This window comes from Aspergillus bombycis (assembly GCF_001792695.1).
Source record: "Aspergillus bombycis strain NRRL26010 chromosome Unknown contig00012, whole genome shotgun sequence".
NCBI lineage: Eukaryota > Fungi > Ascomycota > Eurotiomycetes > Eurotiales > Aspergillaceae > Aspergillus > Aspergillus bombycis.
In genome coordinates this window covers 1-24,145 of record NW_019170014.1, presented here as the reverse complement: position 1 = coordinate 24,145, position 24,145 = coordinate 1, and the positions used below count along the sequence as shown (strand labels likewise).

The 24,145-nt window shown below is 49.9% G+C and overlaps 7 protein-coding genes across 7 annotated transcripts; 4 read left to right on the top strand and 3 right to left on the bottom strand.

Moving 5' to 3' along the window:
* Positions 1-1,593: 1,593 nt before the first annotated feature.
* On the top strand, positions 1,594-7,415 carry ABOM_003077 (uncharacterized protein; the record flags this gene model as incomplete). The annotated part of the gene is made up of 3 exons (XM_022530207.1): positions 1,594-1,736; positions 1,798-7,065; positions 7,121-7,415. 3 exons carry the CDS (start codon positions 1,594-1,596, stop codon positions 7,413-7,415), a joined length of 5,706 nt encoding a protein of 1,901 aa, XP_022392659.1.
* Positions 7,416-8,233: 818 nt separating this feature from the next.
* Positions 8,234-9,944, top strand: lcbA (serine C-palmitoyltransferase subunit lcbA; the record flags this gene model as incomplete). The annotated part of the gene is made up of 4 exons (XM_022530206.1): positions 8,234-8,562; positions 8,643-9,153; positions 9,214-9,705; positions 9,762-9,944. The coding sequence occupies 4 exons, from the start codon at positions 8,234-8,236 to the stop codon at positions 9,942-9,944; spliced, it is 1,515 nt and encodes a 504-aa protein (XP_022392660.1).
* Positions 9,945-10,860: 916 nt separating this feature from the next.
* Positions 10,861-11,938, top strand: scw4 (putative cell wall glucanase (Scw4); the record flags this gene model as incomplete). Its single annotated transcript, XM_022530205.1, has 2 exons — positions 10,861-10,872; positions 11,006-11,938. The coding sequence occupies 2 exons, from the start codon at positions 10,861-10,863 to the stop codon at positions 11,936-11,938; spliced, it is 945 nt and encodes a 314-aa protein (XP_022392661.1).
* Positions 11,939-12,949: 1,011 nt separating this feature from the next.
* ABOM_003074 (uncharacterized protein) lies at positions 12,950-13,672 on the bottom strand (the record flags this gene model as incomplete). Its single annotated transcript, XM_022530204.1, has 2 exons — positions 12,950-13,331; positions 13,404-13,672. 2 exons carry the CDS (start codon positions 13,670-13,672, stop codon positions 12,950-12,952), a joined length of 651 nt encoding a protein of 216 aa, XP_022392739.1.
* Positions 13,673-14,993: 1,321 nt separating this feature from the next.
* ABOM_003073 (uncharacterized protein) lies at positions 14,994-16,571 on the top strand (the record flags this gene model as incomplete). Its single annotated transcript, XM_022530203.1, has 4 exons — positions 14,994-15,171; positions 15,237-15,965; positions 16,183-16,288; positions 16,568-16,571. The coding sequence occupies 4 exons, from the start codon at positions 14,994-14,996 to the stop codon at positions 16,569-16,571; spliced, it is 1,017 nt and encodes a 338-aa protein (XP_022392657.1).
* Positions 16,572-17,255: 684 nt separating this feature from the next.
* ABOM_003072 (uncharacterized protein) lies at positions 17,256-19,894 on the bottom strand (the record flags this gene model as incomplete). Its single annotated transcript, XM_022530202.1, has 7 exons — positions 17,256-18,580; positions 18,632-18,788; positions 18,850-18,950; positions 19,048-19,285; positions 19,354-19,472; positions 19,587-19,679; positions 19,849-19,894. 7 exons carry the CDS (start codon positions 19,892-19,894, stop codon positions 17,256-17,258), a joined length of 2,079 nt encoding a protein of 692 aa, XP_022392738.1.
* Positions 19,895-20,414: 520 nt separating this feature from the next.
* Positions 20,415-23,092, bottom strand: ABOM_003071 (class I alpha-mannosidase 1A; the record flags this gene model as incomplete). Its single annotated transcript, XM_022530201.1, has 3 exons — positions 20,415-20,454; positions 20,519-22,069; positions 22,128-23,092. 3 exons carry the CDS (start codon positions 23,090-23,092, stop codon positions 20,415-20,417), a joined length of 2,556 nt encoding a protein of 851 aa, XP_022392658.1.
* Between the last annotated feature and the right edge of the window lie 1,053 nt (positions 23,093-24,145).

Genomic DNA, 24,145 nt, shown 5'->3' with positions numbered 1-24,145 from the left:
TCAGGTTCCTGCACTGGGTTCAACAGTGTGAGCCCAGTTTTGAAGGTGTTTGAGAGGAGGGTTGTGCCCCAGAGGTTTGCAAAAGGCAAATATTACGAATTTGAATACACTTTGCAATGCTATCTTATCGACTTTCTGAAGAGGGACACCTCTTTGAATGGATTGTGGATAGCAGAAGAGTGGAAGTGGTGAGGGGCGGGCCGAAAACAGTACGACCTCTACGTACCTGCGGTACGTAACCAAGCCGGTACCGACAGTGGTACTGTATGTTCATGAATGGATGGGCAAGACTCGACGTTGCGGATGCAATCAATGGAATATGCGTCTATGTAACTTCAACCTTAGCTCACGTCGAGTAATTCTTCTAGTTGATAGAGTCTTAGCCACCAATATGTATGGGCCAATGATTACAGGGGGCGGGAGGGCAATCTTGAGAAAGCTTCCAATCAGGAGAGGCTGGTGATGTGTCCAGATCATGGACGATTTGATGATTAATGTCTCCTACTAATACCAGAGCGGTATCCAGGCGCCGGGTGCAGTAATACCAAGTAATGTGGTATGGTCCAGTCAGCGGTGCGGAGTAAATACTTTTCCATCGAAATTGTATTCTATTGGGTGTAGTCTCTGTCCCGCGGACAGAATTGTGTATCACCTTACCAGACACGGAGAGAATAGAGGAGGGGGGGGGAACTGTTGCCTCCCGGGAGGGTATAATGTGGGTACGTTTCCCCCCCCGATACAGGTAAGGTACGGATAGGCAGGTACTGTCGCGAAGTAAATTGAGCAGATCCAGATCCCAAAATAACCACCGGGCCCCATACTCACCAGTATTTTTCCTATTCCCTGCTGGGTTTCGGGTTGACAATCGATTCCCTTTTCACCACTAATCGTCCAACTCAAACACTATTCTCTCTCCTCCCCCCTTCGACCATCGCTTGGGATCTTTCCTTTCCTTTCTCGTCCCTTCACTTCATCTTTGGGTTCCTGTTCACTCTTTTATTGATTTGCACCCAAGGAACGATTGTTGTTGTTGTTTTCTGTTTTTTCGTTTCTTTTCAGCTTCTTCTTTATTTTTCAAATCCTGTCTGGACTCCTATCCTTCTTTTCTCGCTCTCGTTTGAGAAAAAGAAGAGGGAGGCTTGTCCTAGGCTGAGACAGGATCGGCCTAGTATCAGTCTAGGTTCTTCATCCGTCTTTGCATCGTCGCTCGATTTTCGTTGCCCTTCCATTCGTTTACAACAACACCTTAGTGACGACCATACGGCTCTTTAGCCTATCGAAAAGTGTGATTTAATCATTAATTGACAGATTGGTCGACTTTCAGCCTTAACGATCGGGGACTGGTGCCTCCAAGCAGCTCGTCGCCATTGAACTTGTGCACGACGCGTCGCCTTTTATCCCGTTCCACTGGAACTCTCGATCCTGAGTCCCGCTGATGCGAAAATACTGAGAATCGATCAATTTGAAACTTGGATGGGTCACTGTTAAGGTGAGTTGGATCACGGCACTCTTCGCATTGATGGATTGGATTGCGTGCCAGGGGCTAAGCTTGTAGTAGAACCAATCACTTCTCGGTTACACACGCCTTTCAGCATGTCAGGCTACAACCAAGGCGGCCATTACGATGATGGCTACGGCCAACATGGTGGCCATGGGGATTCCTATTACCAGGATGAACATCATGGCCAGGCTTACTATGATCCCAACGACTATGGCGATGGTTACTATGACAGAGGGTACGTTGAGAATCCCAGTTCTTGCTATGGCGCCCGTGTAGCGGTGACTGACATGCGGCAGGGGATACTATGCGGATGGTGGACATGGTTACCAGCAGGACGGCGGTTACTATGACGCTGGCCACCAGGACGATTACTATGGCGAGCCCTACTATGACCAAGCGAACGGTCAGCAAAGGGGACGGCGCCGCGGCGATTCGGAGGAAGACTCGGAGACGTTCAGCGATTTTACTATGAGATCCGAAACGGCACGTGCGGCGGATATGGACTACTACGGTCGCGGAGACGAGCGCTACAACAGCTATGCCGACAGCCAGTATGGCGGACGTGGTGGATATGGCTACCGTCCGCCCTCCTCCCAGATTTCCTATGGAGGCAACCGGTCGTCCGGAGCGTCGACGCCCGTCTACGGCATGGATTATGGAAATGCTCTGCCTGCTGGTCAGCGATCCCGGGAGCCGTATCCGGCGTGGTCCTCTGATGCCCAAGTTCCTGTGTCCAAGGAGGAAATCGAGGACATTTTCCTCGACCTGGTCAACAAATTCGGTTTCCAAAGGGATAGTATGCGTAACATGTACGACCATCTCTTGACACAGCTCGACTCACGTGCCTCGCGTATGACGCCAAACCAGGCACTCCTTTCTCTGCACGCCGACTACATCGGTGGTGATAATGCGAACTACCGTCGCTGGTACTTCGCGGCTCACCTTGACCTCGATGATGCCGTGGGCTTTGCCAACATGAAGTTGGGCAAGGCGGACCGAAAGACCAGAAAGGCCCGCAAGGCGGCCCAGAAGAAGGCGAAAGAGAACCCGGAGAATGTGGATGAGACTCTTGAAGCACTAGAGGGCGATAACAGCCTCGAAGCCGCCGAGTACCGGTGGAAGACCCGCATGAACCGCATGTCGCAGCACGACCGAGTCCGTCAAGTGGCCTTGTACCTGTTGTGCTGGGGTGAGGCTAACCAGGTCCGGTTCTTGCCCGAGTGTCTCTGTTTTATCTTCAAGTGTGCAGATGACTATTATAGTTCGCCAGAATGCCAGAACCGGGTTGAGCCCGTCGAGGAGTTTACTTACCTGAACGAAGTCATAACTCCTCTTTATCAGTACTGCCGCGAGCAGGGCTATGAAATCTCTGACGGGAAATACGTGCGCAGAGAGAAGGATCACAACCAGATCATTGGTTACGATGACATGAACCAACTTTTCTGGTACCCCGAGGGTATTGAGCGAATTGTATTCGAAGACAAGACCCGTCTTGTTGACATTCCAACCGCTGAAAGATGGCTCAAGCTGAAGGAAGTCGATTGGAAGAAGGTGTTCTTCAAGACATACAGGGAAACCAGATCTTGGTTCCATATGATCACCAACTTCAACCGTATCTGGGTCATCCACTTGTGTTCGTTCTGGTTCTTCACCGCGTACAACGCCCCGACTCTATACACAAAGAACTACCAGCAGCAGCTGAACAACAAGCCACCCGGTTCTTACTACTGGTCTGCTGTTGGCTTCGGTGGTGCCCTGGCCTCTTTCATTCAGGTTATGGCTACTATTTGTGAATGGATGTACGTGCCGCGACGGTGGGCCGGTGCTCAGCACCTAACCAAGCGACTGATGTTCCTCCTGTTGATGTTCATCATCAACCTGGCTCCCGGTGTGGTTGTTTTCGGCTTCAAGAAGCAGATCGGCGAAACAGTTGCCCTTGTCATTGGTATCGTTCACTTCATTATTGCCCTGGTGACGTTCTTCTTCTTTTCCGTCATGCCGCTTGGTGGTTTGTTCGGTAGCTACTTGAAGAAACATGGCCGTCAATACGTTGCCAGTCAGACATTCACTGCCAGCTGGGCACGTCTCCAGGGCAATGACATGTGGATGTCCTATGGTCTTTGGGTTTGTGTTTTTGGAGCAAAATTGGCCGAGTCTTACTTCTTCTTGACTCTCTCCTTCAAAGACCCCATCCGTATTCTTTCTCCAATGCAGATCCAGCGGTGCTCCGGTGTCCAATATATTGGAACCGTGCTGTGTTACCGTCAGCCGCAGATCTTGCTCGGCCTGATGTTCTTCATGGATTTGACCCTCTTCTTCCTGGATAGTTACCTCTGGTATATTATTTGCAACACGGTTTTCTCTGTTGCGAGGTCTTTCTACCTTGGTGTTTCTATCTGGTCCCCATGGAGAAACATCTTTTCTCGTCTCCCAAAGCGTATCTACTCGAAGGTTCTTGCCACCACGGACATGGAGATCAAGTACAAGCCCAAGGTTCTCATTTCGCAAGTGTGGAACGCAATTATCATTTCCATGTATCGCGAACATCTGCTGGCTATTGATCATGTCCAGAAGCTCCTGTACCACCAAGTTCCTTCTGAACAAGAGGGCAAGCGGACTCTGCGCGCCCCAACTTTCTTCGTATCCCAGGAAGATCAGTCTTTCAAGACTGAATTCTTCCCACCGGGAAGCGAAGCTGAGCGCCGTATTTCTTTCTTCGCGCAGTCCCTGTCTACTCCTATGCCCGAGCCCTTGCCTGTCGACAACATGCCCACTTTCACCGTCCTGATTCCCCACTACAGTGAGAAGATTCTCTTGTCGCTCCGTGAGATTATCCGTGAAGACGAGCCTTACTCTCGTGTTACTCTGCTCGAGTACCTCAAGCAGCTCCACCCCCATGAGTGGGATTGTTTCGTCAAGGACACGAAGATCCTTGCAGATGAAACCTCTCAGTTTAATGGTGAAATGGAGAAGACCGAGAAGGATGTCGCTAAGAGCAAGATCGATGATCTTCCGTTCTATTGCATTGGTTTCAAGTCAGCTGCTCCGGAATATACTCTTCGTACGCGTATTTGGTCTTCCCTGCGCTCGCAGACACTCTACAGAACCATTTCCGGCTTTATGAACTACAGCCGCGCCATCAAGCTGCTTTATCGTGTCGAGAATCCGGAAGTCGTACAAATGTTTGGTGGTAACTCTGAAAAGCTGGAACGGGAACTGGAGAGAATGGCTCGTCGCAAGTTCAAGATCTGCGTTTCCATGCAGCGTTATGCCAAGTTCAATAAAGAAGAACGTGAGAACACTGAATTCCTTCTCCGTGCCTATCCCGACTTGCAAATTGCCTACCTTGATGAGGAAGCACCAGAGAACGAAGGCGATGAGCCTCGCTTGTACTCGTCTTTGATTGACGGGCACTGCGAGTTACTCGAGAACGGAATGCGGAAACCCAAGTTCAGGATTCAATTGTCTGGAAACCCTATTCTGGGAGATGGAAAGTCCGACAACCAGAACCATGCCATCATCTTCTACCGTGGTGAATACATTCAGGTCATTGACGCCAACCAGGACAACTACCTTGAAGAGTGTTTGAAGATTCGTAGCGTCCTCGCTGAGTTTGAGGAATTGACAACTGATAACGTCTCTCCTTACACGCCTGGTATCCCGTCGTCGGACGTCAACCCGGTTGCTATCCTTGGTGCTCGTGAATATATTTTCTCTGAGAACGTTGGTGTCCTTGGTGATGTTGCCGCCAGTAAGGAACAAACCTTCGGTACCCTCTTCGCCCGTACACTTGCCGAGGTTGGTGGTAAGCTGCACTATGGTCACCCTGATTTCCTCAATGGTATCTTCATGTGCACCCGCGGTGGTATCTCGAAAGCTCAGAAGGGTCTTCACCTGAACGAAGATATCTATGCCGGTATGAATGCTATGGTCCGCGGTGGTCGTATCAAGCACTGTGAATACTTCCAGTGTGGTAAGGGTCGTGATCTTGGTTTCGGCTCTATTCTTAACTTCACAACCAAGATTGGTACTGGTATGGGCGAGCAAATGCTGTCTCGAGAGTATTATTATCTTGGTACACAGCTACCCCTCGATCGGTTTTTGTCCTTCTACTACGCGCATCCTGGTTTCCATCTTAACAACATGTTCATCATGCTCTCCGTGCAGATGTTCATGATCGTTCTGATCAATCTTGGAGCCCTGAAGCATGAGACTATCACTTGCAGGTACAACAAGAATTTGCCGATCACCGACCCCCTGCGCCCCACCTTCTGTGCTAACCTCGTGCCTGTCATTGACTGGGTTAACCGCTGTGTTATTTCCATCTTCATCGTCTTCTTCATCTCTTTCGTCCCCCTTGCGGTCCAAGAGCTCACAGAGAGAGGTGTTTGGCGTATGGCCACTCGTCTCGCAAAACACTTCGGCTCTTTCTCGTTCATGTTCGAAGTGTTCGTCTGTCAGATTTACGCCAATGCTGTCCATCAAAACCTGTCGTTTGGTGGTGCTCGTTATATCGGTACTGGCCGTGGTTTCGCGACCGCTCGTATTCCATTTGGTGTCCTCTACTCACGTTTCGCTGGTCCTTCCATTTACGCCGGTGCTCGACTATTGCTCATGCTGCTTTTCTCCACGTCTACCGTATGGAGTGCGGCTTTGATTTGGTTCTGGGTTTCGCTGCTTGCCCTTTGCATCTCGCCCTTCCTTTTCAACCCTCATCAATTCGCATGGCAGGACTTCTTCATTGACTACCGTGACTACCTTCGCTGGCTCTCTCGCGGTAACTCACGGTCTCACGCGTCTTCTTGGATCGCTTTTTGCCGACTTTCCCGTACTCGCATTACGGGTTACAAGCGGAAGCTCCTGGGCGTCCCGTCTGAAAAGGGAAATAGTGATGTCCCCAGAGCTCGCATTACGAACATCTTTTTCAGCGAAATCGTTGCACCTTTGGTTTTGGTTGGTGTTACCTTGATTCCATACCTGTTCATCAACTCTAGAACTGGCACTATGGATGACGACAAGAAGGCGAAGAATGCTGTTGCCCGAATTGCAATTGTGGCTTTTGGTCCCATCGCTATCAACGCCGGTGTTGCGGGTATGTTCTTTGGTATGGCATGCTGTATGGGTCCAATCTTTAGCATGTGCTGCAAGAAGTTCGGTGCCGTACTGGCCGCCATCGCGCACGCAATTGCTGTCATCATCCTGCTCGTTATCTTCGAGGTCATGTTCTTCCTTGAGGGTTGGTCTTGGCCTCGGTGTGTATTGGGTATGATCTCGGCGGCTGCAATCCAACGTTTCGTCTACAAGCTTATCATCTCACTTGCCTTGACTCGTGAGTTCAAGAACGACCAATCTAACATCGCCTGGTGGACTGGAAAGTGGTACAACATGGGCTGGCACTCAATTTCCCAGCCTGGTCGTGAATTCCTGTGCAAGATCACGGAGCTCGGCTATTTTGCTGCTGACTTCGTCCTTGGCCATCTGATTCTGTTTATCATGTTGCCTGCTCTGTGTGTTCCCTACATTGATAAGTTTCACTCCGTTATTCTTTTCTGGCTGCGCCCAAGGTACGTTGAGCTTCACAACCCCCCAATTGCACTCGTTTTCTAACTTGACCCTTAGTCGTCAAATCCGGCCTCCGATCTACTCTTTGAAGCAGTCTAAGCTTCGTAAGAGAAGAGTGGTTCGCTTCGCAGTCCTCTATTTTGCGATGTTGGTCCTCTTCCTCGTTCTCCTTATCGCACCGTTGGTCGTTCGCAAGATGAACATTAGCCTGCCCAACATTCCAATGGATCTCTTGCAACCGCTTGACGCGCAACACAACAATACCATCACTAGCTATACCGGCTACGGGCTTCCAAATGGCGACAGCGGGATCCCGCCGTCGGTTTTGGCTTCCGCTACCTACAAGCGGTAGGATTGCTTTCTGAAATTACACGTTGCTGTCTTCTTTCTAGTTTCGGAACGCATTCATGAAAATGAGCTGTATAAAGTATCCAGCGCCTTGAAGTGGCTGCGGTGTCATACCTTTGCTTTGCCACAATCTTTCTTCTAAAGCTTCGCGTGCGCAGCTCTGTTGCCGCCCAAGTTTAATGCATTATACTTGTTTCATTGTTTTCTGTATTCTCACGGTGTTGTGTGTTTCATGTGCGATCATTAGACTTGCGAATTGTTGTATTGTTCCCTTTGTGGCCTACCAAACATTTAACCTTCATTCTATATCCAGTTACACCTGTTTCTGTCACAGGACGTTCTTCTCGTAGATGTTTTCTCTCACTGAGCACAGTACTACATGAACGTCGAGTACCTTGATTTGCACATACTGTCTACCAATGCCGTGGCGTAACGTAAACATTAGGGGCGGAATGATGTCCTGGGAGTATTCTGGCTTGTTGTTTCGGAGTCCCATTGGCGGTAATCTCATTTGAATGCTGACCTTGGATGATGTATGTACTTGTATTTATTTGGGCTGGGCTCCCCTCACGTGCACGGCCTCGGGATTTCCTTCCCGCTGGTGCCTTGTGGAAGGGCCAAAGCGATTTCCGATAAACCCATAGCATCACGTGCTTCCCGTGTCTGACCATCCAGCCCGGCCGCGACAACTCCCTGAAGACGGTCATCGTCGTGATTTCGTTTGTCAATGCTCGGCTTTGATCCCGAAGCTCTAACACCTCCCTTCTGACACACCCCCTTTTCGCCCTTTTGCGCTGCGAGCGCTGTGTTACGTTTTCCATCATGGATATCCAAGAGACTCAACGTCTCCTTTCGGAGTATCTCCATGAGCTTGCAGACCTATTCCATCGCGTTCCGGGTTCCGCAATCTTTCTTCGCTACGTCAAGTCCAGCTATCAAAATGACCCGATTCGCTCTGCGGTTGAGCTCTTTCTATTCCTATTCGCGGTTCGCTATTTGCTCGCCCCCAAGTATTCGACCAAACCTGGAGTGGTCCAACTCTCAGAGGATGAGATTGACGACTTGGTAGACGAGTGGACTCCGGAGCCACTTGTAGGAAAACCCACAGTCTTGGAGGAGATGGAGGTCGATAAGCGGACAGTAATTGTTGGGTAAATCTCCTCTCACAATACCCCTGCTACTGGATGTCCTATCGTACGTATCAATGCTGATTGATCATCGCGGCTTGTAGTCCAGTCGGCCCCAAGTCGAAACTGGCCAATGGCAGAACCGTCGTCAACCTCGGCTCCTATAACTTCTATAATTTTAATACCAACGAGTCGCTCAAAGAGAAAGCTATTCAGACTCTCCGCAATTACGGCGTTGGTCCTTGTGGCCCCCGAGGATTTTACGGCACTCAAGATGTTCATATGAAGACAGAGGCGGACGTTGCCTCGTTCCTGGGCACCGCATCTTGTATTATCTACTCCCAGGCCTTTTCCACCATCTCAAGTGTTATCCCGGCGTTCTCGAAACGTGGAGACATCATTGTTGCGGATAAGGGCGTTAACTTTGCTATCCGGAAGGGCATTCAGATCTCCCGTAGCATGGTTCGATGGTACGAACATAACGACATGGAGGATCTGGAAAGGGTCCTTGCCAAAGTTACCAAAGAACAAGCCAGAAAACCACTCACGAGACGTTTCATCATCACGGAAGGTTTGTTTGAATCGTACGGTGACATGGTTGACCTACCCAAGATCGTACGTCCATCCAAACTTTTTACACATCATAGCAAACTCGACCGCTAATAAGGATTCTAGATTGAGCTTAAACTGAAGTACAAGTTCCGACTCATCCTCGACGAATCGTGGTCGTTCGGCGTCCTCGGAAGAACCGGTCGTGGTGTTACGGAGCACCAAAATGTTGACGCGGCCGAAGTTGACATGATTGTGGGCTCGCTGGCCGGCCCCTTGGTTGCGGGTGGAGGCTTCTGCGCTGGTTCGGAGGAGATCGTTCATCATCAGCGCATTTCCGCCGCAGCTTACACGTTTTCCGCCGCACTGCCTGCTCTTCTGTCGACAACTGCCAGTGCCACAATTAATATCCTCCAGAGTAGCCCTGAAACGATATCCCAGCTGCGGGAGCATACTAAGGCCATGTGGGCACAGCTTGACCCCCGTAGTGACTGGGTATACTGTACCAGTGCTCCCGAGAATCCTATCATGATTTTGGTCCTCAAGCCTGAAGTGGTTGCTGCTAAGAGGCTGTCGGTTGAAGACCAGCAGTTTCTGCTGCAGGATGTGGTGGATGAGGTACGGGCTTCTCAGCGACTTTGGTATCTTGTCAATTGCTAACTTGCACGACGCAGTGCCTTGCAAATGGTGTCCTAATCACCCGCCTCAAGACCCTCCTCGATAACTTTGAGCCGAAGCAGGTCGTTTTCCCTGCATTGAAGGTCTGCGTGACGACCGGTCTGACGAAGAAGGAGATCGAGAAAGCTGGAACCACTATCCGTCATGCTATCACGAAAGTTCTGAGCAAAAAGAAGTAATCCTTACGTTTTCCAGATTTTGAAGGACTCGGCCACGAAAATTGATGCCCTCTCGATCCATTACGCCATGCCTTGTTTGTCATATTGACACCTTGTACAATTTTTTTACACTGGGTTTGTACAGCATACCTTCGAAGTGGACAACATGCTTGCCACAACTGGTTCACGGAAATTGGGATGGGGCCACTCAGGGGATATCCAGCATGATGCAGGAACCCTTGTCTCTTCTTCCTTGATGAGATGCTTTCCCAATCCTTGGTCCCTTACTAATACTTTTTTCCCTTCATTCCTTCCAAGACTTCTGTCTCAGAATGACAGGCTGTTATTAGACTTCTACCTTGTTATAATATTAATTCCATTCTTATGCATTATACTCATCACTTCCCACTTTCATGCGAACGCTACGCATTCACTAAAGAATAGAGGCACTATAAGAGCCTTGGCCTCTACCTCACCTTACACTAGTGTTGATTCGACTCTTCTCAATTCCGAGAGTGCAATCCATTTGAGTGAATGGACCTGAACTGCCATGCATTCCTGGAGTATACCGTCAGCGGGGTTTGATTCATGTAGGGCAAGGGGTCAGCCAGCATTCCAGATATCGAAGCCTATTACATTCTCACCCAACACAGGAATGAGGCGATAGTCCCTAGAACATCTCAAATATTCACCAGCCACAGCCCAGTGAATGTCAGTGGAACAATTCATTCCAGGGTCGACTGTCCCACTCTTCCTTCCCTCAACGGCTTTTCTTGCACTTAATAGATGATTGTCTACCTGTGTCTCTCTGCTGATCTCAGGGTCGAAATGCTCTCATAGTCGGTTGCCTCCTATCATCCGCTACTTTCTGGATCAGGTCACCGCACGGGGCTCCATCCAAACAGATTCCTTTATCCAAGGTGCAATTTCAATCGCCATGAAGTGGCTTGTATGTGTCCTTGCTGTGTTCCTGCTTAGCTTTCAAGTCAAGGCGCTTCCTCATGGTAAGTTGCACTGTGCTACTGGAGAAGAGAAACGGTTCGACTGAAGGCGTTACTCGCTCTAATGATGGGTTTTATAAGCTGATCCACCGAGTGCCAGAACGCCTAGGCCAGAATGATGCAGCACCAACTCCAGGGAACGCAGGCAACCCCATCCATGGCGATCCCAACGACCTCCCACCTTTGCTACCACTTCCTGATCCAGTCACACACGATCTGGTACCCAGTCTCCCAATAGAAGGCGGATACGGCATCTCCTACGCCCCCTACAACGACGACGGTACCTGCCGATCCCTCGACGGAATCAATGAAGACCTGGACAAAATAAGCACATATTACAGCTACGTCCGTATCTACGGCGTCGACTGCGACCAGACCAGAAACGTTGTATCTGCAGCCCGCCAGCGCAACCTCCGTGTCTTCGCCGGCGTCTTCGACTTGCAGAACTTCCCAAACAGCCTCGACCAAATCATCTGGGCAGCAGCAGGTGACTGGTCCACCTTCCACACAATCAGCATCGGCAACGAACTTGTCAACAAAGGCCAAAATCCACAAGACGTAGTAAACGCCGTGCACACCGCACGCGCCAAACTCCGCGCAGCAGGCTACCAGGGCCCAGTCGTAACAGTAGACACGTTCTCCGTCCTCCTCAAACACCCCCAACTCTGCGAAGTGTCCGATTACTGCGCGGCCAACTGCCACGCCTTCTTCGACGCGAACCAAATTCCCGACAATGCGGGACAATACGCCCTCGAACAAGCGAACCGTATATCGGCCGCAGCGGGCGGGAAACGCACCGTGATTGCTGAATCCGGCTGGCCGTACCGTGGCGAAGCCAACGGTCAAGCTGTCCCCTCTCCTTGGAATCAGGCCGTCGCTATCTATGCCCTGGGGTACTCTTTCCGGGATCGCAAGGAGGACATGGTGCTTTTCTCGGCCTTTGATGACTTCTGGAAACAGGATGGCCCAGGGACGCACGGTGCCGAGAAATTCTGGGGTGTCATGAGGCGTTGAGCGCTTCTGTTCGTTTTCTACTATTTTCTCATTCCTGAGTGTCTTCAGGTTTCCTATCTCGTGTCGTAGGATGATTGGCATTTGATTGCGCTGGGCGTGGTCTTTGGTGTCTTTTCTCTCGCTACGCCTTTCTCTTCCTTTCCTGGTATCTACTTGTTTCTTGTTGTCATGTGCTGTGCAACGTACACGCGCAATTATGCTGTACATATAAGGATTTGTTCAAGCCTCACCATGAAGAACCAGCATAGCGATTGAGTGTCTTTACTGTCTTAGCATGCGAAAATAGAGCTAGATACTTGCAGACTGAAGTTGTCCATGCTAGGCTCAGCAGTAACCGATATTATATTAAGCGCTAAACGTATAGCAGAGTGTTTATTCACAGTCTAAGTAGCATATCCCCTTACCCAAGCTCTGATAATTGCGTGATACATCTCAGACTCTTCCCGGATCATAGGTCTTCGACAGAAGCGTTTGAAGATCCCTAGGACCCACTCTTGGATATTCTACGACAGACCTTTTCTCCAGCGATCAATGACCAGCTAGCTGCTATGGATATTGAGGTTTTGTATCCGTGAGAAAGCTTCTAGTACAACTATATGGTTGATTCCCTCTGGTCTCATCGGTTTGTTTTTCTATTCCTCCTCACTCGTCTACGCCAACTACCGTTTGCACGAGTGAGTCCTTTACTAATGTCTACAGTCAGTTGGCTAACTACTATTGGTTGACAGATACCATAGATACCTAGTATACTAGAATACGGGGTGTAGGTATGAGTGTACTATACGGAGAGGGTATGATTTAAACTAGATTAAAGAAAGAAAGTAAATTGCAGGTTTCAAAGGTCAGAGAACTTCATAGTGAAACGCATGCCGAATACACTCGCCCAGTGCCTGAACCTGCTCCCGCCCCGGCTGGCCAATGAGACTGGCTGTTACCAAAGAAGTATGCAACAAATGCCCACCTTGCAGATTGTTGGGGGTCCGTGATCGTTTCTCCTTCCTTTAGCAGGACTCAGTAATGTGGAATGTGTGCCAGGAGTGGAGTTGGAATGAGCATTGCTCCAGCAAATGTGCCACCTCGCGAGACGGGGACAAAGGCGATGTTTGTGGGATACTGAATCATCTCGGGAAGTGGACATCTGAGACGTTCTAAGGCGTTGAGTGCGGGGTCTGGAATATTTCCTTTACCAAAACTTTCAGGTAACTGCCCCAGCGCAAGAAGTGTGTACAGTGCGTAGTAGTCGATGCCGTAGGTGTATTCGACGGCGAAAGACTCCTGATGTCCAGGCGTACGCGGATTGATCTCAACGAGGAAAACGCTTGGCTCTTGAGAGTCCGGTAGAGGTCGTTCAATAAGGTCCATGGCCCGGCCCAGCATTTCATAGCTCATACGACTATGTTGCACACACACCTCGACGTGTAACATGCCTGTCTTCAGACCTTAGCTTTGGAGGCACTCAACTAACTGTGATTTGAGCAGAGTAAGTTCAGATGGGGGAAGACCGGAGGGCATTATGGTGAAAGTTTCGGTAAAGGAAGGTGACTGTGACATGTCGGCACCGGACGGAAAATCGTCGTTGATTTCACTGAACATGATCCTGCCGTCAACCAGGACAAAGTTAGCGTCCACTTCAGGTCCTGAAGCATATGGTTCAATGAGGTGCTCTCGATCCGGGAAATTTATGTGATTCTTGTGCATCGCTTCCAAGAGCTCCTCCTTCGTCTGCACCGGCATAACTCCTTCGGACGAAGAACTCCGGTTCGGCTTGATGCTCGATGGGTAGCTCAGTGGACTGGGCAAAGCATGCAGCTTTTGCCGCAAGTCGGCCACATCTCTCGCGGATAAGACAGGTTGATCAGGCTGCGAAAGCGCACGCAACTGGGACTTGTTGCAAAGGCCGCGATAGAGTGAGGGTCGTTCGTCCAAAGGCCCAGAAATAGTGCTGCTTTGGCAGTAGAAACGAGATGCTGATCGGAGTACGTGATCATGCCGTAGACAAGAGGGAAAGGGACAAGAAAAGACCCGAAGAGGATGACGACCTGAAAACTTCTGGACTCCCCTTCTACACTGGCCAAGCAAATCCCATCACTCATCCCAGTCCTCGGCGAATACAACATAGTCCAGGATGGTCAGCTTTTCGGCCAAAGGAATGCAGATTTGGGAAGAGCCCGGGATTGAGTCATCGTGGCTGGATCTTTCTGCATGAGTGCCACCCGCTCTGTAATGGAACTTATTCTGACTCCATTATCCTGGCTATCTTAATACCTACCAGGGTCATCACAATGGTTGAAGCTCTTTCTATGAAATCGTATCTGATTGTGGAGACGCTAACGTGAAATGGGGATTCCGAGGCCGGGTGGATCCGGGCGATTCCTCCGCGGTGATCCACTGGCACATCACCATAGCTAAGGTTAGGTAGGAGTGTTTCTCCTTTGTCGCTTGGAACCCTGACAGACCGATGATGGGCAGGATCCGTGGCCTTCGAGAACAAAGACACCGGGTGTCTCCGGCCAATCGCATGGAGATATCCATCTATCGATTAGAATTATATTGAATTAGTGAAACGTTGCTTTTTGAGTACGAGTACACAGCAGATGCAATATACTTAATGCCTGACATTAAATTTAGGTTAAGTCAAAGCTTAATCTTGGACAGACGGAGACCCACCCTGACCCCCGATGTAGTATGTACATATATACATACATACATACATACATATACAGTATATAAGTACGGACCACTACATACTGAGGCAGTCGAATCAACAAATAAATTGTCAAATAACAGCAAGATATTAGGTCCTCACGAGCCATCTCTAGCGACGAAAGACTGCGCGAGTCAGAGGTTAGCCTGACAAAGAGAGGTAAAGAAGCGACATCTTGTGGTGGTAATTGGTAGCCTCTGGGTTGGTTTCCCTCTCATTAAGTCTGTCTCGAGTGTACTAATAACTGAAAAGCTCGGAACTCTGCTTATGGCACTCGGTATGTCATCGTCGTTGTGCGCACCAGTAGTAAACCCTCTTCCACTGACTATCACGAAACACTAAGATGAAACCATGATCGCTACGATCACGACGCCGATTGCCAGCTCTCTATCGGCTACATCGAGCTTTTCATGGATCACCACGACCTATGTCATCGGCAGCACCGTATCACAGGCTATTGGCGGGCACCTGGCGAACGTCTTCGGGCGCCGCAAGGCTCTCGCCGGTAACTATTCTCTCTTTGCTCTGGGTACACTGTTCTGCGGCCTGGCAACGTCGCATCTACGGCTGTTCTTGGTTGGCCGCGTCTTACAGGTGTTGGCGGCGGCGCCATCGCCTCGATTACATCAGTAGTTGAGACGGATCTCATCCCCATCCACCACCGCGCCCTCATTGAGGGTTTTGCCAATGTGCTCTACGGCATTGTGATGGCTCTCGGGGGGTTATATGGCGCTGCCATTCATGCCGCTATTGGATGGCGGTGGGCCTTCTTGATCCAGGTGCCTATTATCGTTCTCGATGGCGCCGTCGTCTTTCGGTACGTCAAGATTTCAGACCAACGCGCCAACACGACGGCTCACCGGCGCCTCGACGTCGTTGGCATGGCCACCCTGGTTGCCACAATTGTGCTGTTGCAGTTCGGACTCAACCGCGGAAGCACCACCCTCATATGGACCGACGCCGCCGCCATCGCCCCCTTGTGCTTGGTCGTGCCCTGCCTCTCCGTGTTTCTCTATAGCACATACCATACCGAGAGTCCCGTGGTGCCGCTAAAGGCTTTGATGCAACGCAGTGTCGGCGTCATCCAGATCACTGCCTTTTTTTTTAGCACAGGCTGTTTCGTTAGTTCCATGTTCTGTGTGCCTCTCTACCTTGAGGTCCTGGGCCTCTCCGTTTTTGACGCTGCGTTGCGACTTATCCCCTTAGCCGCTGCCTTCGGTGCCTGTACTGACGCTGTTGGCTATCTTGTTCTTCGTATACGACGATACTATCACCTGAACGTTCTTCTGTTATCCACTGTTGCCATCGCCTACGGTCTCCTTTGTTCGTTGGGCCCCGACTCGTCTTCTTGGAAGCCATACCTGTTTCCTCGGCATCGTCGGTATCGGCGTTGGAGGAACATACGTTACCAATCTGATGGGAATTCTCACGTCCGTTTGGGAGGAGAACATGGCAACCGTGCAGAGCGCTTCATGGGCCGTGCGGTCCACAGGCGTGGTGATTGGTTTGGCGGTGTCGTCAGTCTTATTCCAAATGAAAGTGCGCCAAGCCCTGGAAGCAGTTGGCCAACTAGACAACATGACTGGCTTCGATGTTGCGGCAGTTCAGCACCTCTCGGGAGAAGCGAGAGCTGTTTCCGTTCAAGCGTATGTGGGCGCCCTGCGATATGTTTTCTATTCTCTTCTAGCGCAGGGACTGTTTGCCATTATATCGGGCCTCTTTGTTTGAGAATCGGGAGATTATACAGGCGGAGTAAGGGTCTAGCTAAGGGGAAGGTTTGCGATTTGGTTCCGTTCCAACATATGTACTATACATCGCTGTTTCTTGTCCTATCTTAGTCTGTTTTGGAGGTTGAGGGTTCAGCTTTGATTACGTACTGTCTGTGTCCGACGATCCTAGTAACTAACTAACTAGCATCATGCTAGGTAGGGTTAGGTAATCCAAAGTCAATCAATTTGGCTTTGGCCATCACGTAGGGACATAGCTGAAGTCAAAGCCTCAGAGAGGAAGATGCAGTGATACAGTTAGTTATCTTGGCCTTCTTCGTTCCCTTGAATGTACGTTCAGCTTGGTAAAGAGTCGCGGGATATGATTTTCTCACTTCAGACGACACTTAGTGTGGAATAAAGGACCGGACTGTCGTGTAGAGGAGAAAGAAGTCAGGTTCACAAAAGCCCGAGGAAGCCTAGATAGTGGAGGAACTCAACCCTCGGCATGAGGGATGTGGACAACGTAAAATAGCAATAGGATTTTACTGTAGAGCCCAATTGATGATGCAACCCCTAGCCGAGTGACATTCTTACTAGAACAGGTCTCTCTTAAGCTACGTCATATTCTTCGCCGCTGCTTGAGAATTACAACATACCTAGGAATTCATGGCTACAAGCAGCCAAACAAACAAATGCAGTAAGCAAGATGCCAATCTCTAGTATTCTAGCGCTATGCTATTACTATTGTATATCAATGCAACCAAGTAAGAAATCGTACTCCATACACCCGAGCCTGAAGGAAAACAATCTTGCAAGGAAACACAGCGCCATACCGATGCCTATGAATGCTTTATGCAATAGATTAGTCAATTGATAATATCAATAGCCCCAGCCGATCAAATCATTAACTAAGAGACACATTCTGTACGGCCTCTTCCACACTGACGGTCATATTATCGTGGTGTTTTTCATTCGGAATTTCAGCGAGCGCGGCGTGTCCATCGTGTCCGTCTTGACTTGGGGTTGGGGATTCTGTTTGGGATGGTCTGCGTCGACCCGATCGACGGGTCTTGGGTGGTTCGGGTTTCTGGCCGTGCTTTTGGGCGGAGTTGCTGTTCTGTTGGATGTGGAGCCGGGACGGACTCGTGACTGGGGTACAGTGGCTGGAGACATGATGAGGGTGGACTACTGGGAGGGTAGACCGTCTCGGTGGGGGGACAGCTGGGGGTGGGTTGGAGACGGAGCGACGGCCGTGAGCTGGGATAGGAGGCACGAGGCCGGATGTGCTTGTTGAGTTCCTTCTGTCGGACGGTTCTTGTGGGATCGATGGTGTTGAGGGTGCGGCAGGACTTGGGCTTGCGCTTGTTCCGGTTCCGGGTCCTATTCCTGGCTCTTCAGGGATCTTGTCGTTTTCGTCTCCAGTAGTGCGTCGTCCACGCCAGCGTCTTGACTTCGGTGGTAGGGGTTTGATCTTTGGTTTGTTGGGGCTGGATGGGCGGTCCGTTGTCGCTGTTTGTGTCTTGTTGCGGCTCGGCGTTAGAACGCCTGGTTTCTCGTGCTGTGCGGCTACTTCTTGTACGCTCAGGGAGGACGACGATGCAGGTTCCAAGTGCATTCCCAAGCGTTGCGCTTGGCTGAGTACTTCTGTTTTGGACGATTCATCGAGATTGGTCGGAGACAGAGTCACGGGGGAGCTCCCAACTGTGCTCGTGGGAGAAATGGGCCGTGATGTCGTTAGCTCCAAAGGCGTACCTGCCTCAGCCTCTGGATGAGAGCCATCTGGGATCGTAGGACAAGGTGTAGTGGCTTCTACCTTGGGCCCTTTAGTAACATGAGCGTCTGGCTCTTCATCTCGCAGCCAGTCCACGGTAGCGCATCGAATGACGAGTCTTCTTGTCGTTTCGTCGACCTCGTCGAAATGCATGATTTTACCCTTGTCGATCTCGTTGCGAGAAAGCTGACCTCGGACGAGGATGCTGAGCATTCTTTGCAGTTCTTCTCGCTTGTAGTGTGGCGGCGTCTTCAATTGGGTATGGGCTAGCAATGGGTAGAGAACGCGCAGGTAAGTGTGCCGTAAAGCAGAAGCCTCTTCGGGCAGGTCCAGAAGATTTCGGATTAATATATCGACCAGCACATGGAGATCATTCGTATAAAAATACTCAAAGGTCGTAGGCGTTGTGAATATCAGGTACAGTAGCTTTAGGGTAAGAAGCTGAAGCGACGTTTCGGCTGTCTTTGTTAATACCACAGACGACTAAAGTCTGAAATGATACCACCTACCTTCTCGATTTATAAGAAGGATAATGTTCTCGCCAAACGTCTTATAGAGATTCCCATGCATTGATAGGATTTTAATAACTTTGTTTGTCAATGGAGTCGAACTCTTCTCGTCCACGGGATCGTGTGCTGAGATCATGAATTGCTCGTTCAGAACCAACTGCTAGTGATGAGCATGACCCTTCGAATAATAGCACCAAGCCTGCCCAGGGCCCACTCACCAAAACTCGAATTACTGTATAATGGTACGGGTCACTTGAATCATAGGAGAGCTCTTCAATGATATCAAAGAGGCTTTTGATGCATTCATCATCCACGAGAACTGCGGTCATCAAAATAGTTAGTTTACACGCACCCTTCGTTGGATAGTCGGTCCAGCTGGTGGAAGCGCCATCTCAACACGAACAGGGACTACTCACCCAGATCCTCCATCTTGATTCTTTGAATTCTTAACATCTCATAGATTAAGTCCATAAAAAGTCGATCAAGCCCCGCTCCATCGCCCTCGACCTCTTTCTTCCTGTGTTGCACTTGAAGGAGCTCTAGCAAACGTGGGAATGCACCCTCTTCGTTCATCATGTGTAGTGCGACTTCATTCTGCCGACCGTCAAAGAGAAGGAACGACGAGATTAGGTAAAGTGTATCCGGATCATCGTCCTGTGCAATCTGCCGTTAATGACTGGTCTCGAATAGGCACGGCTGGGGTGACCGTAACAAGATCATACCTGCAATAAACCGTAGATCATTTGTCTCCGAACGTAACCCGTATGTGAGGCGAAAATCTTCGATGAAAGCAGCTTGTACGAGCATCTCGTGACCTCCAATTCCGTCTGGAGGTATTCATCTGTTATCGTCCAGGTACTATCAGCCCATGTCCAGTTCCCTAGTAGATCCTCCTCACATGGCGCAAGCGCAAAAGGATTTCAGTAATTCGGATGAAAGAAATACAATATCGGACCTTTGTATTTGGTCGCCAGGTTCAGATAAGATCGCAGAGCATTGTCAATGAGGTCTTCGGAGGAGCAAAGGGCGGATACAATCTCTTGAATCTCTGTGATAAGAACACGTCGCATATGTCAGTTATTTTACCCCGAGTGATTGGAAAGTGTAGAGGGGCATGGGATAAAGGGAAAAAGTCCAAATGCCTCCTTGAGAAAGAGTTGAATCCAGACAGGTATTTTGGCGCAAGTCAGAGCGCAGATCCCTATGAAATCACTTACCATCCCAGAACTGTTGTTCATTTTCCAATGAGACCTCAAACTCCATTTCCCACGGCTCGCTCGTCGTCGTCGGGTGTGTCGTAACTCTGCACTCATCCCGTCTTTGCGCCCGTCGCGAATGCCTGTGGGCTCCGTGGGGGGAGGAACAAAGGGTAGCGAATTGACTGGGGTTAATGACGTTGGTGCTTGAGGATGAAGGGTGAGTTGAGTGTGTGTGGCCAACTTTTGGAACTAAAGGCGGGCGGCGGGGGGCCCTCGCGGCGATCCCTCCGCATAAATGGCCTAAGGCTCTCTTTCTTTCTTGCTTGCTTTTCCCTCTTAGGAATGCACTTCAATGCCGGACTTGGGCACTCGTTGACGTTTTCGCAGCAATCTGAGCCTGACTAGTAGAATCCGTCTACTTCGTCTACTACACTAGACAGTATTCAACTGGGGGCGGTTCAAGATCGGAGACCCTCTTCTTCAAAATGTATAGCTTATATACTCATGGACTTGCTCCTTGGTATCACAGTACACTCTTTACATAGAAAATAACAGGAATTAAACAAAACAAAACTAAACGAAAACTAGTATACGGGGCGTTTGAAAGGATGCGCTTCAGTGTTCCTGTAATGACCAGTGGTTAGCATCATTATCCATCAGACAGAACACGCTCACAAAAAGCACTTACAGAACATATTCGTCGAGATCTACCACGTCTGGCTCACTGAAGAGTAGATAAAAGTATTTCAAGGTCTCTGCGAGCCAAAACGACTGCATCTCATCGGATTTTGTCGGTTTTTCGACGGTGACGTCCTTGATCGTGGCATGCGCTACCTCCGTCCGAGTATACTTGGCGATGGCCTCAAACATCTTCCAACCCTTCTCGCGCCAGTATTCCTCACCAGTGAGGCGGTACATGATGAAGACGGACTCAATGGCTTCAGGGCGAAGGAGATAGATGCGAGAGTTAATGCGGACCACACCCGGCGGAAGATGCTCGTTCTGGATCCGCGACAAAGCAAATTCTTCGTGAGACAGCGTTGAATCTGCCGGAGATCCTTTAGGGCCCCGTCCCTCTACGTCGCTAGAATCACTAGGTTTAGGTGTATGTGTAGGGCTGGCGACGACGTGCCAATTGCCTCGCTCGGGGTCACGCTTCTCGCGAAGTGATCTTGGAGTGGGAGACGTCCCGTTGGTCTGGATTCCTCTCATTTCATCCTTCTTCTCCTCCGTCTTCGCGCTAAGCTCCTTCTGCATCTTGCCCCTAGCAAGACGTTGCTCCTCGTTAGGATCCAAAGCCTTCCAGTACTTACTCTCGTCCCACACACACGGTTCATCGTCTTTGCAGGGTATCATCTGAAATTGTTCGGGCATGATACCGGTCTTCGTAGACTCATACGCCCATACACACCCATCCGTCAATTTAGCTGCGAGCTGAAGATCACTGTCAATTCCGAACAACTTAGACCCAATGGCAAACATGCCGCCAGCGAAGCAGGTCAGATGTGCCCCCTCATACTGATAGACGAATTCGGCGTCCAGTCGGGGTTTGGTGACGGTAGCTAAAAAGCGGACGTCACGGTCGTCTTTGATCATGGGCCGGAAGAGGAGATGCTTTCGCGCCGCATCCGCGGTCTTCTCATACATTGTACGATACTGTTCGTTGAGACCGCCTAAAAGCATATATTCCTTAGGAAGGTATTCATATGTCGAATCCCCGGGGGCCGCGAGCCCAAATTGGAAGGACCCCGGCGCATTGGTAAGCCCCCCTTTGCAGTACCCCGCAGAGTCTCCAGTTGAAGTTGGAATTTCATGGGCCTTGGGAGCTGGGAGCTGGGGGTTTGTGTCGTAGATGGCTGGCTGTGCGTCTTCATGCAGCTGGCGTGAGTCCAAAAGAATTCTGTAACTTTCCGCGTCAGTCGGGTAAGATATCGTGCTTTCAGCAGCCGTAGGGGCAGTCGTAGGGATGGAAGAGTTCCGTGGTAAATCACGCGGGGCCTCGTGGCCAGTTCGGGATTGAGAAACTGTACATCCAGAAGCATCGACCTTCATCGGCCACAGGCCCGGCATGCTAGTTTGGCTTTGGAATTTCTCCAACTCATTCGTGATCCGTGCAATTGCATCATAGTACTTGTCATCCCTGGTCAATTGTGCTAAGCGTGTGAATTCTACCGAAAGAGAGCCCAGTTCGGCAAGGACGGACATGGCACTAGCACGATGAGGATTTGATGCGTCTCCCCTGGTAAAACCGTTAGCCCAGAACTACAACGATATCAGGTCCATACAGTAACACTTACGGCTTCCACTTGTAAAAGAGCATCGGCATCCGGTTGGGCGTATCAAAGGCACCCATCAACACTTCCGCCAATTCGACCGCTTTCTCCAGGAGCAAGTCGTACTTATGTCCCGAGATGTCGTAGGCACCCAGTAGACCACCGAGATATCGGATTGCCGTTTCGAAAACCGGAATCTCGCTCTTCTTGTTTGTCGTAAAGTCTATTTTCTTCACCTGATCGATAGCAATAGAGAATTCTTCCTCCAAACCCATGATCCAAAGAGTGTCCAACGTGTCAACGAGTGTTGCACCCCACCCATTGAAAGGATCTCGAAATCCACCGCGGAGCGGCATGACCTCATCGTGACCCATAGCATTCGTCTTATATCCGTTCCATGCATGTTCGAATGTTGCCCTGATGGTGGACAATCTGTTTAGCCGTTTGATCCTATCTTCAGATGCTTCATCGGAGAATTTAGCCTGCAGTTTCGGCAGAGACTTAGATTTGCCGGTCGGTAATTTGATCAAATCTGCGGGTGTGACAGGATATCGCTCTGGCAATTTCTTCCAATGAGGCACCGGTAGATCCTCAAGCCGGTCCGAGTCTAGTGTACCCTGACTCTGCGAGCCAGAGTTGTTCGGGAAATGAGGCCCATCCTCCTTAGACTGCGGTTCGTCCGACGGTTTGGGGTGTTCAGGGGTCGATAAACCGTTGTCTGGGTGGGGAGGCTGCGAAGGGACCTTGTCGTCTGATGTACTGGGATCAGTCGAGCCCTTCGGTAGAGGCGTTGGCAGAGGGGTCTCTGGTGCAGGTCCTTTGTTGTCCGCTGCGGGTGGACTTTGAGGGTAAGAGCCCGGCCGATCGACAGGCGGAGGTACTCCCAGTGTCACTGTAGGGGGCTGGCGAGATCGACTAAAATGAATGATGGCCAAGACAAATACAGCTGCAAAGATTAGCAGAACTCGGTATCGCCGGGCTCGAAACATGATAGGCGACGTTGCCGTGGGCGAAAAAGAGGGGACCGGAGATATAATAAGGGATCCAAAAAAGGATTTAAAAGTAGGAAAGAAGGACGAAGAGCAACATGAAAAAAAAATCCACCAAAAGGGGCAGAAAGAGTGAAAGGAACTGTCGTGAGTCGAGTTCAGGAGACGAGAAAGAGACTGGAAAGCTCAAGTAAACAACGAAAAGGAATGATTGCAAATTGGATCAATCAAGTGGGGAGCGCTTTCTTTAGATGGATCATCATAAAGATAGGTATGTTACTCTCCTACCTATAGGAAATTAGTATTAGTGACGAGGAAGGAAATATTAGAATTTTTTTTTTCTCAATTGTCCGGCTGAAGCAAAGAAGACCTAACAGAATGATTGAACCAACAGGAGAAAAGGCCAAGAGAGGAGTCCCTCGGGCGGGGATCAAAATTTGATTGTCAGTCACATTACTACCGACTCAAGTCCTGGAGGGGACGCAAAGAAATGGTAAAGATCAGCATTCGCTTGATGTATTAATGAATTCTTAGTCCCATACTGCGTAAAGAGTCACATTTCTCTGTTTAATTGTATCAAGCGCCAGCAGAGGGATCAGATGCGCTTCTATGGATGATATCGGCACCGAGGAATTTATCCCCCGGATCAGCGACCGAAGGATCAGCACCCGATGCGAGCTGGGTTCCAGACTCTTCAGGTCAATTAGGTCAATGAGTCCCTGCTCTTGAACATGGTGGCCGTTCATCTTAGGAGACTCATTTTTGAAAATACTTGAACAATATGGCCGTGCCGATTGTAGGATTGGTGGAAGTATATCCAATCCCTAAGAACGGAGGACTAGAATTAGATAGAATACTATATAACAATGAAAGGGTCTGTCCGGACCCTGCAGGGTTCAGTGTTTCTAAAAATACCCGTGACCAGGGGCATTGCGTGACCTTAGGTAAGCCGCCCGTACCTGATCCGTTCTATGGTAACTAACCTGTCTGGTCAACTTGTGACAAAGATACGGTGTTACTGCCCTACATAGATTCACATAACATGAAGAAAAA